The sequence below is a fragment of the Paralichthys olivaceus genome, chromosome 19, assembly GCF_024713975.1.
Source record: "Paralichthys olivaceus isolate ysfri-2021 chromosome 19, ASM2471397v2, whole genome shotgun sequence".
NCBI lineage: Eukaryota > Metazoa > Chordata > Actinopteri > Pleuronectiformes > Paralichthyidae > Paralichthys > Paralichthys olivaceus.
In genome coordinates this window covers 7,391,413-7,408,864 of record NC_091111.1, presented here as the reverse complement: position 1 = coordinate 7,408,864, position 17,452 = coordinate 7,391,413, and the positions used below count along the sequence as shown (strand labels likewise).

Sequence of the window (17,452 nt, the reverse complement as noted above, 5' to 3'; positions counted from 1 at the left end):
CGACATCCTCTGCATGCAAGAAAAGGTGTTATTTTATCTTTGAGAGAATATGGGCAGTGTTCCCACTCTGTGTGCACTGACAAATCGAATAAAAGTCAAAGCATTGCATATGGCTTTATTCAACACATTTGATAGTCACACAGGAAGAAAAATGTCAGCTGCTCAAAAACTTTCATGCGCACCTGCGGAAACTGACAAAGAAGGATAGACAGAGTTGGATGTGAGCGGGGGCATTTCATCATAAATTCTGCCAACAAAAAGAACAGTGAACTCCTCCAGCTTAATATCTGAAGAAAACCCACTTATCTGTCTTTCTTTCTTTCTTCCTTTCAATTTTGGACAAGCACAGTATTCCTGAGGTGAACGATTTCAAACTATCCATATGTGCTGCGTTCCTCTATATCTTTTATGCATCTGGGCAGCAAAGGGATGAAATACTGCCGGTGACAGGTAAAGCGATACTCTGTGATGGAAGTTGTTTTACAGTAGCCACTTTTCAGAAAGAAGTGCAATATTCAAACATGTGATATCCTGTTCCAAACCACAGCTCAGAGCAGACTCTCCTCTCCATGTGAGGGTCACACTGTGCTGACAACCTGTATTTATGGCTATCTGACCTGACACCATGAAAAGTTTTATTTCTATCAGATGTTTCCACGCAAGGAGAGGTGAACAGAAAAAAAGGGATATCAGTGTTGGCAGTGTTGTATGGAAAGTTCAAAATGTAATTGAAAATTCATGGACTTTTTGCAAGTTTTTACTTCTTTTGCACTTATTAAAAACCTTTTCTTTTTTTATGTTTTGAATTTTTATAGCATTGGCTGCGGCTTGGTAACATTTTTATAAGCTTTCGATGGAAACATCAACAAGCAACGACGTAAGATGCCACTGAAGCTCCTATGGCTCCACCCATATAAATAAACAATTAATTTTAGAAATAAAAGAGCCTTTGTACTGAGCTTCCACTGCAGTGCAATGGTTACACAGTCTATCTGAGGAGGGTAAATAGAGATAATTTTATCAACAAAGACTCTATATTTAGTCAACCACACAGCTCCAAGACATAGATCCTGTCTTGACCATCACACCTGGGTCTGCTTGATTCTCATCATGACAGAATTTTATATTATACTGACATTTGTAAAACAAATAACCTGCCAGGTGCTAGTTGTCCTTTCTTGACTTTTCTGGTATGGAATTTCATGACAGCTACTGAGGTCAGTGGCTTATGCATGAATCACGTTGATAAAGGAAAGGAAGAAACAGAATAAAGACGTGCTTTTGACAGCCTCGAGGAGACAGAAAAAGAATCTGAGCTGTAACACTTCGTAGGCCATGGGGCAGCGTAGAGTTTATTCCCCAGAGCCCTGGGCTGTCAAGAGACTCTCTGCCAGTGCCGTTTCTCATGCCTCCTGACCCCCTCAGCCCCGGTCCCACAGGATAACAGCCGTGGTTGTGTTGGGATATAGGGGCTGAGGTGAAGGGGATGCGGAACACCAAGGTGAGCGGCGGTTGGTAACCTTATGAAAACAACACCTTTGAACACTGTTTACCTCTGAACCGTGTATGAGGTCTTCATTGACGCGTCAAAGACGGCGGTGAGGTAAGTTAGGGTTCTTGTTGCATTCATTACTCTCCTCTCATCTATCCAACCTCCTCACACACATCCTAAGACGAACAACCCCCCCTCGCTCCATCTCACCCCAAAAGCATGGGGCTCGGCAGCATGAATGGGGCATTGTGATGCGTCTCCGTCACGGCAGTGAATGTTTTCACTTCCATTTGATCCGTCGGCAAGGCTGCTAATTGGGTAAGCGTGTTCCCAGGTCACCAGGAGGTTTCTCTTTCCATAAATACAGAAAGCCGGCAAAGGCTTCTACAGATGTTGTTTCCCACCCGCTTCCAAGTAGGTTCAGACCAGCTTCAGGCAGTAGATGTAATTTATTGTGTCTAAAACCACAGTCCAAAATTTTTCCTTTTCTCTCTCCTCATCACTCTAAAAGCTGCATTTTATCATTCTCCCTGGCACTGCAGTAGAGCTGATATTTGTCATTTGCTTTAGCTTGGACGGTGTGTACTATGTTGCCATTAGAACCACAGGTGTCATGATGACATGGACGTGGTGTTACTTTGTCTGTACTCCATCCAGGCCTGACAGCTCCAGATGATGTTATTTTCCATGTGTCTATCCACCAGTGACACAGTTTATGAGGCTCAGGGTTTATTTGTTTGTTTTTGTCATGGAACTTACATTGCCTCTCCTACACAAGGACTCAAGGCGACCTTGTGTGCCAGCACTAAACTCTCAGCTGGAACAGGGAGTTTAGAAAGACTCACGGCAGTGTTTGCCGCACTTGATCAGTTATAGGTGTGGTAAAAAAAACTGGTTAAATGTTTGAAGAAACTGTCCTTTAACTGGAGAGTCAAGGTTTAGGTCCTTGTGTTGGCAAAGACCCACCACGCTGAAATGTCCTTGAATACTCACCAATTCTAGGGCGGTCCTCCCTCAGCCGACTGTGACAGATTTTCTCCCTGGATAGAACAAATAAAAGTCGAGTTCATCACTTAAATAAGTCCATCAAAAGAGGAGACAACACTTCTGACGTCTTCTAAGATGGCATGCAGTGCTTTTACTAGAATAAGAAATCACTGGTAGAAATCACAAGTATGACAGTCAGTCAGTTATTGTTAGTACATGAACAGAGTTACTCAAAAATATTCCCTTTGTATAAATATGCTCACCTAAATTGCTTTTTTATATCATGATATGAGTTGTACAATATGATTGAGACATTTTAATCTATAAATACAAAACCCAAAAACCAACTGGGAGGATCCTAGAATACACTGCTGTCTTCCAGTGGTAAAATATTATTATGAGATGAAGGGGATGATAAATATTCTTATTGTTAGTACAGATTGGAATGCATCTCTCCAAGCTGGTTCATAAAGTCTCTTCACTCACCTGCGCGTACAACTCTGACATGGTCTGATGGCGCCACTATGTGGCAGCATCTGAGCTCTGTTTGTGACTGTTTGACTAAAAGGTGACAGCCTCAACACAATGTGTATTACATTTACATTTACATATTGGATTACAAATATTCTGTTTTAATCTGTTTGCTTATGCTTATTTCAATATTAAATTGAGCATTTCCTAATTTACACTTGACACGTGCATTGGAGAATGAATCATGTCCATGGCAGTCATTTATGTCATTACCTCCACCAAAGAGGTTATGCTTTCAACCCTATCCATTTGTTTGTGTGCTTGTGTAGCAGCCTGATTAACTTGGTGGACGGATGAGCCAAGACAGAACCCCAAAATGTTTGGCTTGGATGTGGAAAAAGGGACAGATTAAGGCAGATGTAGGATTTTTTTAATCACTTTCTTTATCATTGACAATTTCACATAATTCCAAGGGGAATCATAAAAATAAGAAACACTTATGTGATAGCTATGATTGTGTGAAATTTAATGTGGAGCCACATAAAAATCGAATTCTAGCAGATTGTAAAGTGGTTTCCAAAGGTGACTCTCGGGCCTCAGCGGAGGTACTCACTCTCCTGAGAGCCATTCTACTTCAGTCATCAGATCTCTGGTCAAAGTCTATGAGTGAAACATTGCATTTCCAGCAAACTCGACTGACTGTGCTGATTGTGGAGGAATTTCTTTCTTTCTTTTACAAGTTAGATATTGTCATTTGTCAAAAATTGACATTTATCTTATATAACTCAACAAAGCTTTGCTTAAGCTGCCCAATTGCCCCCTACTAACACAATCTCTCTTTTTCCATTTGAAACTTGATGTCCCTATCTAGTCGAAGTACCCATTTTCCAGTACCAGCAGGGCAAAAATATACAATATGACCTTACCAATAGAAACCAGGGGGTGGCAGGCTTCACACATAGGCTGACCTCATGCACAAACTGAAAAGCACACCTACATATTAAAAGCTACAAAAATTGGCTTCAAGTCAGTGTGATTGGCTGGATATCAGAAGACCACCATCTGTCCAAACAGAAGACATGCCACCCATCCGTTTTACTGAGGTGTATTGTAGTTTCATAAGCTTATAATGGGCAAAAGCCACATTCCGGTGAATCATCTTGAATTACTCATTGGGTGGGATGTGGGAATTAAGGAAGGTGTGAGCTGATTCATCTGAGGTAAATATTCATCATGTGGTGGATCTGTCTCCTGAATCCACATGAACTGAAGAAACACCCATGATATGATTGTTTCATTCTAATCATAGAGAAAGAATGAAAACAAAAACAGACTAAATGAACATTAGTTTAAAAACATACCTAAACGTATTTGAGATAAGATAAAAACTTTGTTGATCCACACATCAGGGAAATTCCGTTTTTACAGCAGCAGGCAGGTCAGAATGAGACAAGAGAATAAAAATCCCAAAATGAAATAAAAAATGCAGAGCATGGACATTATACACCTTTCACTGTAGTGGTTTATATAGAAATGTTATAAAGTAAAGTGGCACAGGATGATTGCACGAGCAAGTATAGAAAAACTGTTTGTACATAAGTAAAAACGTATTAAATACAAACCTATTTAATACAACTTATTACCAACTTGTTTCCCCAGATGGGTCAGACTAAAATAACAGCTGTATCCTCCTCTTCTATTGCCGATTGTTGATAAAGACAGAACAAACAGTACTGTATTGGTCTCACATTATTTATGAATAATATAATAAATAAATAATATCAGGTGGTCACGAGATGTAAAGGTAAACCCTAAGGTTTGAATGTATTCTTTGTTGATTTAATTACATTTTTTAAATTTTGTATCTATTATCTGCCAAGGGATAACATTGCATTCTTGCTAACTCCAAAACAAATGTTTGTTACACTAAGTCCACAGGAAAAACTAATATTTTTAAACTATATTAAGCACAAATGTTTTCTAAAGTACAGTGTATTAGCTCAGTGCCGTCATGTTGTCATGTTACTACATTAATAAATAAAGGACGATAAGAAGAATAAGGACTGAGGAAAAGTGAGCTAACTGTTGTGCTAGCTAATCCTGGCTACTAGCTACGGACATAATCTGTATGACGTCATTTAGCTAGTTCTCATACGTGAACAATTAACGATTACGTAGCGTGAACGCGCTTGGTGCCATTAGAGCAACTTGTGTAATGATGCGTGGCCACTGAGCACACTCACCTCCACCTCCTTCACTTCCTGTTCCCACCTCCCTCCTCCTCCTCCGCAGACAGACGCTTCTCTCCGGCTTTACCTGTGTGAACCAACGGGGCGCGCCCGGTGTGTCCCTCCAGGAGGAAGCGTCATTTCTGGGTCACCTCACTCCTCAAGACAAAAAGCTGACCGGCAGAAAAGTTGAGATCAAGGTAAGAAGTGTTTTACACTTTGATTAAGCTTATGAGTTATTATACATGTGGGTTTGAATCAAGGGGGACCCTCATGTGCCTGATGGAAAAGATTGTGTGATCCATACTTAAAGTGTGATGTGTAATACACGTACAGCTCAATGTTTTATTTGTATATCATGTTATTATACATAGTATTGTGTTTGGTGGCTGAGCAGCAAACCCTGATACTTGATAGTTGTTTGTTTCAGTTTCTTTATTTCAGACCATTTGCATCAGTGTGAATGATTTTAACAATTAAAAAAAATGCATAATGCTTTTAAGCACTGTTTTGTGTGTGTTGCAAAGAAGCGTTGTTGTCTTTTTACAGCACTGGAATCCTCCACTTGTCACAGTGTAAGTCTTTCATTGTGGAAATGAGACATTCAAATGCTTGTATGTCATTTGGAGATTTTGTATTTGAGTTTTCTGTTTTGTTTTTACTTTTTTCATGAGCCCCAAATGCGTCGTTGCAGGTTTCATTACCTTTAAACGATGTAGTTTAATATTTTAAGCGTCAGCTCATCCCACTTCCAACACATCTCAACAAGTATTCCCTCAGCAGACGTGCAAGCTCATAATTTTAAACATACCCTGTGCCCTACAGCTGCAAAGGGAGGGAGCAGCACAAAGAAAAGTAGAGTATGTTCCCAAAACCTAGCCCTCCAGCAACATAGTTTTACACAGTGTACACATACAACAGGCTACCCAATAAATAATACAGGTATATCTGTTAATAGCCCCAGTCTATACGATTGTGATCTTATGACTTTGCATCTCTTTGTTCACCTGATTTTCAGTGTTCAGGTGTGAAATGGAGAGAGAATGGTGCAGCATGTTAAGATTATTATTTTGAATGGTCTCCCCTGCACCAGATTCATGTCCCTGCTCGTTACACATTCCACAGCTCTACCCTCCCTGCTCCTCCTCCACTCGTCTCTGCTTTCTTACCTGCCTGATAGATTTCATCCATGTCTCTCTTTCGCATTATTAAACCCCAACAAACATCCATCACATATGTGTCTTTTAAGTGCAGAGCTGAGTTGTGTCTATTCTGTGTCCTCTGGAGTCTCATCTGCTTTTCCTTCAGGCACCAGCCAGTAAATCTGTGTGTTCACTGATATCTTATTCATAAATGTACGGGCTGAGACAAGTACTTCGGGGGCTGCAGTGTGAAATACTGCAGGTTGAAAATCAGTTTCACTTAGAGCAGAAAAACTGAGAGGTCTGTTTGTTAACTGCATGCCAAGTTCATTTGGAAGTTCCCACAGGATGTTAAGAAACACTTAATCCAATGACTCATTATTTTCACCCCAGATGTTTCCTTATCTTACAAACAAAAGCGCCCAAATAAAGAATGAACATATTTTAGTGGAATTCCCCCCGCCGTGTTTCTAAAAAGGATCCTCCCAACTTTCCTTGTGATGCGATATCTAAACCTTGGAGCATCCCGTCTTTAACCGAAGCACGGTCTCCCCTCTTGTCTTTTCAGAACAGGTCTATGATGACAGCAGCGGGGTTTGGAGACACCTCATGGGAGCTGTCTGTGCAGGTGGATCAAAAAGACGGGGATGAGTCCATGAAATTTAAGCTGAGGGTGAAGGGAGACTTGCACATCGGAGGCCTTATGTTGAAGTTAGTGGAGAAAATCAGTGAGTGTTAAAAAAAGATTCTGCCTTCTGGGTCTTACTGTGTTTCCATTGTGTATAATCTCATTTAAATACCAGTGAGACAGACACCAAATGTGTATGCACGTGTAACTACAGAGGAGGGAGACATTTGCTTCTACACATTAGGAATCAAGCCTTTTTAATCTTCCAGTTGTGGCTTTGATCCCTCGACTGCTGCCACAACAGGTCTGTTAGTCATGCCACACCCTTATTTGTCCTGCATTTCTCTGCACTGCAGTGGCATTGTTTAGCCAGTGCATTGGCTTGTGTAGCCTCAGGGGCTAAAGTTCAGCCAGGATCTGATATCTTGTCACAATGCTCTGTAAACATGGAGCTGCTAAACCTAAGCAAGGTGGTTAAGAAAGCATGAGACATAATAGATGACTAACTTGCCATCGACGGACGGATTTCAGCCCAGCGACATTACGTAATGTAGACTCATAATGCCGCACATTTATCATGGTCAGCCACCTACACAACAGTGGGAACAGGGAGTGATTGTTTTGGTAGCTGTAGTAGTGAGTTGTTTTTGTATTTTAATTATGCTTAATCATAACTCTACCCTCTCAAAGATCTTTTAAAATGATATTATGATCTACTATGTCCGCAGAGGCTCCACAGGACTGGTCAGACCATGCCTTATGGTGGGAGCAGAGGAAATGCTGGCTGCTCAAGACCCACTGGACCTTGGACAAGTATGGAATACAGGTAATATCTCATTTTAGTATTTTAATCTCAAAAAAGCAATTCAAATATCCCCTGTAAATAAATGGATTTCTAAAATCCATTTGAATGCATATGGCACAGTGGTATATTAATATATCTATTCAAAGCCATAAAAATTCAATTCTCTGTATCACAGCTCCTTAAGGCAGGGAGAAGCGTCAGTGGTTTTATGAAGCCAGCCACCCGTGGAAGCTTCTGAAATAAAATCATAGCTTCATCATCCATCCATTATCTATACAGCTTATCCTTTGAGGGTCTTGGGAGCCAATCCCAGCAGACTTTGGGCGGTGGGCCCTGGACAGTTTGCCAGCATATTGCAGGGCCAACATATAGAGACTAACAACCACTCACACCTATCGACAATTTAGAGTCTCCAATTAAACTGTCGTTGGACTGTTGGAGGAAGCTGGAGAACCCAGAGAAAACCCCAAACTGCAAACTCCATGTAGAGACACCGGGCAAACCAGGATTCGAACCACTAGTTGTATAACAAGCTCAGTTTTATTAACCACCTCAGCACATTTAAGGAATTACCTCTTGATGTTAGAAACAATGAATGGGGACGTTGTCGTTAGCCCAGCCAAGGTTACAAAATCTTCCAATCTGCGCAATAAGGAAGGAGAGGGGATAAGTATTCATTTTGGTTGGGTGGCTCATATGATTTTAAATATTTTGCTGCACAGGCTGATGCTTTCCTGCGCTACACACCCCAGCACAAACCCCTGCTGCTGCTGCTTCCTAACATGAAGACCATCAAAATGACTGTCAGCTTCTCCAGTGTGGTCTTCAAGGCGGTGGGAGAGATCTGTCGAATGCTCAGTGAGTTTCTCCGTCTTTTCTGATTATATCACCCCTCTCTTCTTTCTGCTTATGTGATTATTTAGACTTACTTTCCTTCCCTCAACCTTCTGCGTTTTTGCTCCATTCCAGACATCAGGAGGTCAGAGGAGCTGTCCCTGCTGAAGCCTCCAGATGATCCTTCCAAGAAGAAGAAGAAGAAAGACAAGAACTTTGTAGAGGACATCTGGGACATCGATTTACTCAGTGGGGGAGCAGGAGGCACAGGTACCATGAAAGACATGAATGTGTCTCACAAAAGGTTGGCAGCATCTCTGAAGAAATTATAAGTCAATACTCTTGTATTGAAAAGAAAAAGATGCAGTAATCAGGGCACATCATGACATTTATTAAAACAACCCTTTGAGGTCATGGGACACATCCATCACAATTTGAACTTAACACTGTGTTTATGTAGCACCAGCTCTGGTATGTAATTTTATCAGTCAAGGGTTGAATATTCTAATCACCTCCATAAAGGAAGTTAGGTTTGCATCAGCATTTGTTTTTTTATTTAAGGCATTCTTTTCACTTTCTTTAAGGTTGCAAGATAGGACATTATTCAAAATGTGTCAGTGGACAGTGCGTGTGTTCACACCTGGCATTAAAATGTGGCCTGTGATCGGATCTCAGATCGGGTTTCACCTCCCCGCTCTATACAAACAAGCACATACTTCATTTCTGTTCACAAAGATCAAGTTATGTTGTTTTTACCCAGTCTGAGTATACAAGTGTGTCCAGTGTCACTGTCTGTCTGTCTGTCTGTCTGTGTGTGTGTGTGCGTGTGTCTGTGTCGGCACGAACGAGCAAGAGTAGTCAGGAGAGTCTGAATGAATCTCGCACAGCTGGGCTGTGAAGAAATATTTGACCAGTTCAAGGAAAGTATCGATCATTATGTGGTGATCAGTGTCTATAATGTAGCAGTCGTCACAAACAAATCCACGAGAAGAGAAAAAGTAGATTTGATTCGTAGTGAAACTGTAGAGGACATGAGCTGAGTAGGAGGTTCGTCATATGTGGCCCAGGACGGATTTCCGTTCACACTGCTAAAAGAATGTGGACACATGTGGTTGTCAAGTTGGTCACACCTATACTTAGAGCTGCCCACTTGAGATCAGTTCACAAAAACCACATGTAATACCAGGTGTGTATGGGGCCTTTGGCCTTGACAGAGGGAAGAACTCTACTGAGTGCCACTCTAATTGCAGTTTCAAGTTTGATTGATTTGATGAATCTAGAACAAGGGTAGTGGTAACTTAACCTGGTTTTGGGCCCCATGAGAGGAATGCAGCACGCAGGCAGGTTAGGGTAAAACTTAAACTGAATAGTAACGAAAACTAATAATATTGGTAGCTGCTGCACTGCATGAATTGCTGAAGCACTGATTAGCACAAGAATATATAGTAATAAGCATAATATAAGAAACTCACTCACTGTTAAGATTCAGTTTAAAGCAACACTATGTAACATTTATTGAGCAACAGCACCCTCTGCAGCCAAATGTGGTGATTAATCCTGTTGGGTGATAAAGTGGATTTCATGTAGAGAAAAAACCGAGCCTATGACTGAGTTTTTACTGAACTGAACAGAGGATATTACCCATGATCTCTGGTTTCCTGAACAAGGAAGCTGCTGCTGTAACAAATGCACCAAACTCTGTTCAGAATTCATTATATTTAAATTTTCCTCATTGAATATTGAAGATAAGAGATTAAGATTCCTCTTTATGGTCCCACACACAGCATGCAACATGCAAACATGAGGAAATTTGACCTCTGTATTTAACCCATCCGTGTGAACGGAGCGCACACGGAACACACGGAACACAATCGGAACAGTGGGCTCCCGTGAAACATGAAGGCGCCCAGGGAGCAATTAGGGGGTTCGGTGCCTTGCTCGAGGGCACCTCGGCAGTGCCCAGGAGGTGAACTGGCACCTCTCCAACTTCGGTCCATGCTTGAACCGGCCACCCTCCGGTTCCCAAGCCAAGTCGCTATGGACTGAGCTACTGCCTCTCCATAATCCCATAATCGCTGGTTGTCAACCACCTCTAAGTCTTTTAAACTGATTCACATTTCAGCATTAGTCTTGAACTTGCTTGACCTGATTCTGAATTGAAGCTGCGACTATCATTCCACACAAAGATAGTACCCACTCACCAAAGTTACATAGAGAAAAACAGGCATCCAGGGAGGGGCGTGAATATTTACAGTATATGATGATGATGATAATGATAAACTGTCATGAGATCATGTGTTTCAGAACATTAGTGTATAATATTCCTTTCCACATATGTTCTTAATTTTTTTTTCTAAGAGTTAAAGGGCCTGGTCTGCTGTTCTGGGCTATGGAACTTATTGGTTGAACTTTCTTTAACTTGAAGGGGTTTTGTTGGTGAAACAGACTAAATTTAGTCGGTCAGAGATTGTCTTCAATAAAATATAAATTCAGGCTATTGTCCAGCCCTAGAGGGTACAGCATATTTAATTCTGTGTTACTTTGGCTGCAGGAGAGGCAGAAAGTAATAACATCCATTTCCAGTACACTGCCTGCTACTGAGATCTACTGTTTTCATCAGGGAGATCTGAAAGAATTGTTCAGTGTGCTACCCACTCTCTCGATCCTACACTGAATATGCAGCTCAGACTTCACTTCAGTAAAAATCAATCTAATGAAGAACTTTATTATCTGCTGCCTTTAAGGTCAGACCAGGTTTTACCTTTCAAGTTCTATCATCCTTTATTTAGGTTTTCTCATCCTCCCTGTCAAAGTTTTATTACCCAGCCAAGGAGATCATGTTTTCACCCCTGTGGTTGGTTCCTTGGTCAGCAGAATTGTGCAAAAACTTTGTTGATGGGTGGAACATGTGCCAAGAAAGAACCTGTTAAAATTTGGGATGTATCCAGGACATATTTATCACTTTCTGTCACATTGTGAGATAGGGTGCTTTATATATTTTCACTGATTTTTCCTGGGAATAATGTATGGAAATGAATGTTGGCATTAGCAGATGTAAATGTGGTTTCAGATTTTTCTTTTCTTCTGACCCTGTAAAGTGACAAATAGGGCAACAAACCTGTAACAACCCACAATGTGTAACTGACATAATGTTGATTCAATTGGGAATAGAGTTCTTACGTCTCTTCAACAGTTATAGAATCTATGTGGAAATGAACATGACAGAGTTGGTGCAGAAGAGTTTTGTTGGGCCTTGGCAGAGCTATTCGCTTCACTGAGTGTTATTCGAGTTTCTTTATCTTTGAAAGTTAAAGTTGAAAATTATCTTTTGGTTTCATAAGTTCTTAACACTTATGCTATCTGACAGCTAGTGGATTTTAAATTCTTAGCAATTTCCTTAAAACTCAATGAGGTTATGCTGAATCATATACTTTTTTATGCATTCATGCATTTATTAATCCTCTATTTTCCCCAAAGGCATAATGTACAGTAAAACCATGACAGCCACCTACGACCCAGAGAACGGGATGCCTGTGTCTGCCACCAGCCTGTGGTTTGGAGAAAACCCTCTTGCTGACTCTCAGCCAAACTTGCCGCCGGCTGAGTTGGCCAAGATGTACCAGGCGCTCTCGCTAGTGGACAAAGCAGTCAACAACGCAGGGTAGAAACACTGTTGATTCAAAAGTGGCGCTATTACACAATTTTCTATCCTTTTTCTATCCTCAGCCTATATGATTGGTTATTGTTGTGATTGACAGGTGGTTGGATTCGTCTCGATCCCTCATGGAGCAAGATATTCAAGATGATGACAAACTTTCACTTCGGTTTAAGTACAATGTTTTCTTTGACCTCAATCCCAAAGTAAGTTATCAGAATTTATTTTGGGGGGGGGCCACAGAAATAATAATGAGGACAGATTTTATTTAAAGTTTGTGTGTGTCCTTGTTCGTGTGTTTTAGTACGACGCTGTGAGGATAACTCAGCTGTATGAACAGGCTCGCTGGTCCATCCTGCTGGAGGAGATAGACTGCACTGAGGAGGAAATGCTTATGTTCGCTTCACTACAGGTAAACACAGTCTGGTCATAGTTGTGAAGATCATTTCAAGGTGATCAATATTGTTTCATACTCAAAGGAAGGTTAGATATGCGAAGGTAGTAATTGTGCAGCAACTCGTCCCCTTTACTAAGAACTTGCATTGTTGTGTCAGGGCCGCTCACTGTATTAGCCAATAAAAATCTTAAAGATTCACCTTTATGGATTTTACTGCTCATCACTGGAGCCACACCTTTCCATTGTAAATGTATTGTGTAATAAAGTTTATGATAACTGTAAAGTTTTGGCTGTGGCTCCCACTGCGTCTAAATGTCAGCCAATCTTAGCTGCTATTTTGCAACTGTTGAGAAGTGATTCAGAAATCACAGTGATTCAAAGGAGTTGCACTCACCTACACACTGATGCAGCGGCTGGCTCACAGGGCTGTGCTCGAACCTCCCTCTGACTCACGGCAGCTTTGCATAACCTCTAAAGTCGTGTCTGAGAGCTTCATAATGGCTTGAAACTAAATGTTTGATCCAAGTTCTGAGTAAAATCTCTCTTTTCTTCTCAGTATCACATTTGTAAACTGACCATATCGAGTGAACCACTGGATCACTCCAACGAACCAGAGATAGATGAAGTGGAGGCGGCGCTGTCCAACTTGGAGGTGACGCTTGAAGGCAGACACACGGACAGAATTCTGGTAAACATTTTTTTTGGAGCTGTGGTGAATATTTACAGTAATTTCCAGGTTTTCTGGTCTCTGACAGTCGGACACCTGTTTTTAAGCTGAAGTTGATAGGTAGGCCTGTGCTGATTGCATGTCTTAACACGGTAACCTGAAGACACAGGATAATTGACTGTTGTTTGACCCGCCCCCAGGAAGACATTACAGACATTCCAGAACTGGCAGATTCCCTCCGGCTATTTAGGTAAACCCACCTTTGTACACATTTTACTGTCTCACCTAGACGGCCATTGAATTATTGGTTAGCCTCTGCTGTTTTTAATGTATCTCATAAACCCTTTAATATTTTTTATCTATTCCACTCACAGCCTCATTTTTTTGTGTATTCAATTAGGCCTAAAAGACTGACGCTGCGGCCTTACAAAGAATACTGGTTTGTGTTTAAGGACACTACCATCTCCTACTACAAGAGCAAGGAGACAGCAAGTGGAGAACCCTTAGAGCAGTTTCACCTCCGAGGTAAGTGAGATAAAAACGATCTGGAAACCCTGTTTTAATATCTTCTCAGAATCAGAATCAGAAATCTTTATCGTCATTGTAACAATGTGACATTGTACAACGAAATGTAGGTGCCGTCCTTACAGTGCAGGTAAAAAAATAGATAGATAAAAGGTCTGTAAGAAAATAAAAATATAAATACACTATGCTATAAAGAAAGGAATGAGAAAAACCTAAACTAACAGCAATCATACAGTTATACAGTCATCCAGTCATACATTTATCAAAAATATTGCACATGATGTATTGCACGTGGGATTGGATTTCACGTGGTGATGATTTATTGCACATGGTAGGTTATCTAGCAGCATTTAGTAATGTGACGGCAGATGAATTACCCTCAGTTTAAGCAATCTCATTATGTGTGAATATGTCAGCAAGTCTAGAAAACCAAGATATTCTCATTTCCTCATCATGAATATAAAGTTATATGAATTCACAGCTTGGATTAGGTTGTGCCCATAGTAGATGTAATGTCATAGCAAGAGAATTAAATGAATTATATCCTGGAATTGTTCATATGACAAAGCACGAAATCTAAGATTCTGTCGTAATCACCATAGTAACTGCAGTTGTATTATTATATAAGCAGATCTACTGTATCTCACTGCAGCTTAAGTCAATACAACATATATTCATGTATATCCTCATTTGACAGGTTGTGAGGTTGTTCCTGACGTCAACGTCACAGACAAGAAGTTTGGCATCAAGCTCCTGCTCCCAGTCGCTGATGGGATGAACGAGGTTTACATCCGATGTGACAATGTAAGCCCTCAGCTCCACATCCGAATGCTCCACATTTTATGACATTGCACTCGATGGTAACTGGGATTTCTGCCTCTCAAAGAAAAAAAGACATATACGTGGGATCATTTTGTCACTGTTGTACTGTGTTGCACTCTTCTGCAGGAAACACAGTATGCCAAGTGGAAAGCCGCGTGCATCCTCGCCTCCAAGGGCAAGACGATGGCCTACAGCTCCTACAAGTCAGAAGTGAGAAACATCCAGTCCTTTTTGCAAATGAAGAGCCTGGCGCCCCCTCCTGGTCAGGCGGCTCCCGACCTCGACGCGATGGAGATGAACGCCGAGTGTTTTGTTTCCCCGCGCTACGCCAAAAAACACAAGACCAAACAGGTTCGTTTGAGGATAAAACCAAACAGCCATCAGTGTTGCATCACTGTTAAAGTTAGAACAAATATTTGCTCAATCTGCCCCTTGTGATTTTGTTTCAAGCTGACAGCTCGTATCCTGGAGGCCCATCAGAACATAGCACGGCTGTCGCTAATGGAGGCCAAGATGCGCTTTATTCAGGCATGGCAGTCACTTCCAGAGTTCGGTATCAACTACTACATTGTCAGGTACGGTGCGGTCTATACCTGTATATATATATATATATATTTATATATATATATATATATATATATATACACATTTTACTTAACCTGAATGGTAATTTGAGGGATTATCATTTTCTGTGTGCTTCAGATTCAGAGGCAGTAAGAAGGATGAGATTCTGGGGATCTCGTACAACCGTCTGATTCGTATTGACATGTCCTCTGGCCTTCCTGTCACCACGTGGAGGTTCGCCAACATGAAGCAGTGGAATGTCAACTGGGAGATTAGACAGGTGGGCGATCGTTTCACTTGTCTCAGCTGTTTCTGGGTTATTGCATACAGACAGGATTATCTCAGAGAAATGAATACTTCATCTACTTCATGTTATTCCAGGTGACCATAGAGTTTGACCAGAATGTGAATATAGCCTTCTGCTGTCAGAGCTGCGACTGCAAGGTGGTGCACGAGTTCATCGGTGGATACATCTTCCTGTCCACACGAGGCAAAGACCAGAACGAGACACTGGATGAAGAACTGTTCCATAAACTTACTGGAGGACAGGAATGAGATGAGATATGAGACTGTGCTTCTTCGAGTACAGCTGTTGTGTATTTACGTACATGTTACCATGTGAGTGTTCAGTGTTGCAGTGTCAAATCACAGCCAATGAAAATGTCGTACTGCATCAGAGTGAGAGATGATACATCGTCAATCACAGAACAACAGCATTGTATTTTGTCATATTTCCTACCGTAAACAGTGATAACAATGTACCCTGCACTAGAACAATAATGGTGTTGATGTAAATATGTAGTGAAGATATGTCTTTCTCTCAAAACTTGGATGAATTTAGATTTGTAAGAATTGAGCTTTTTTTTAAAGGTGAAGACATGTCCTCATTTCCAACAGACACAATGTTTGTAAAAAATATTAAAGGGTGTTTTTATATTTCACTGCTTGTTTCACATCTGTTCAACTGCTGAAACTCAAACTGAATTTTCTTTTTGCATTTAAGGTGAAACTAAAATTTAATTGTGGACATATAATCCGATTTTTTCCATGTTAATTTGACAAAGAAATGTCGTACTTTTATTTGTCATATCTCTGCATCGATGCATATCATAATATCCCTCCTGTTTTCTGGTGCAACACAGCCTGAAAACAAAAAAGCTGGATTTGTTGGATTCTTGAGTAATTCTAAAAACAATTTGACTTAAAATCTACTTCTAGAAACACTGAAAGCTTTAGAGAAATCTTTGAGACATTCTTATTGCAGAGAAATCTGCTATTTACTATGGGGTGATTGAACCTATGTATTTTTAATGTAATGGCACAACCTAAATTATTATAGTTGTAAATTATTCTGCACTGAACTTCAGCCAGGAGGTTTGAGTCAGTTCAACCCACACTGACCATTTTAAATTAATTCAGCAAATGAATGCTGCTTTTTGCTTTAATCCAAAGCGATTTATGAATCATGCTAAGCTTCACGTTACTATACTTCTGTTGTATTTAATACAACTTCTGTCGAAATGTTTTCCTGGCATCACTATGATTTACTCTCTGATTGTCACTAGGTAATTTGAAAATTACTCAAGACTTTCTAGATTTCTCCAAGGTTAGATTATTTATTCAGTATTGATCAAATCATGTTGTTGTGTTGTGTAGGATGCTCTCTTTTGCTCTTGTCAGCCCCCTCACTGCTGCACTTCTGTACACTTCACTGTGGGCTGGTTGAGTTGGCACACCATTGAGAGGCAGTTATAAAACACCAGATTGTGGCCCCATGGTGGGATGATGTGGACACATCTGCTGGATTGCATTTCAACACAGTTTATTAACAGTGTTTGGGTGCAGAATAACTGAGCTGGAATGAAATCCAGCAGTATCAGTGTGTGTAGTCTTCTGTAAACTTCCCGCTTTAATTCAATACAGTGTTTGAGAATTTATCACACAATATAAAAACCTTTTTTTTGTATTGTGTCTATTCACATATTTATGGAAATGTTAAAAATGAATATGCACAATAATATATTATTAAACATATAACAATGTAATAAAAACTAATCTTAGCATATTACAACTACTTGCTATATTGCACATAACTTCCCCTCATAAATATATGAATAAATGAAAAATGGGTGATGGCCATTAGTTCAAAAGACTTCTTTGCAAGTCAAGAATATTTGCTTTTTCATTATATGATGATTCACAAAAGTCTATCTTAATCAAAATCTCTCTCTCTCT

The 17,452-nt window shown here is 40.4% G+C and overlaps 1 protein-coding gene across 1 annotated transcript; it reads left to right on the top strand.

The window, feature by feature from the left end:
- The first annotated feature begins 5,242 nt into the window (after window positions 1-5,242).
- On the top strand, window positions 5,243-16,158 carry fermt1 (FERM domain containing kindlin 1). Its single transcript, XM_020091626.2, has 16 exons — window positions 5,243-5,378; window positions 6,889-7,048; window positions 7,677-7,774; window positions 8,476-8,611; window positions 8,723-8,857; window positions 12,065-12,248; window positions 12,346-12,448; window positions 12,547-12,654; window positions 13,196-13,327; window positions 13,507-13,556; window positions 13,707-13,831; window positions 14,529-14,635; window positions 14,780-15,004; window positions 15,104-15,228; window positions 15,356-15,497; window positions 15,599-16,158. The coding sequence occupies exons 2-16, from the start codon at window positions 6,898-6,900 to the stop codon at window positions 15,770-15,772; spliced, it is 1,995 nt and encodes a 664-aa protein (XP_019947185.1). The 5' UTR covers window positions 5,243-5,378; window positions 6,889-6,897; the 3' UTR covers window positions 15,773-16,158.
- Window positions 16,159-17,452: the final 1,294 nt, after the last annotated feature.

What these genes read in the sequence shown, in the direction of transcription:
- fermt1 (XM_020091626.2), top strand. Translation starts at nt 6,898, where the DNA reads ATGATGACAGCAGCGGGGTTTGGAGACACCTCATGGGAGCTGTCTGTG. An exon ending in AAAGCAGTCAACAACGCAGG is followed by an intron (nt 12,249 to 12,345) that starts GTAGAAACACTG and finishes TGTGATTGACAG; the next exon opens with GTGGTTGGATTCGTCTCGAT. An exon ending in GACACACGGACAGAATTCTG is followed by an intron (nt 13,328 to 13,506) that starts GTAAACATTTTT and finishes ACCCGCCCCCAG; the next exon opens with GAAGACATTACAGACATTCC.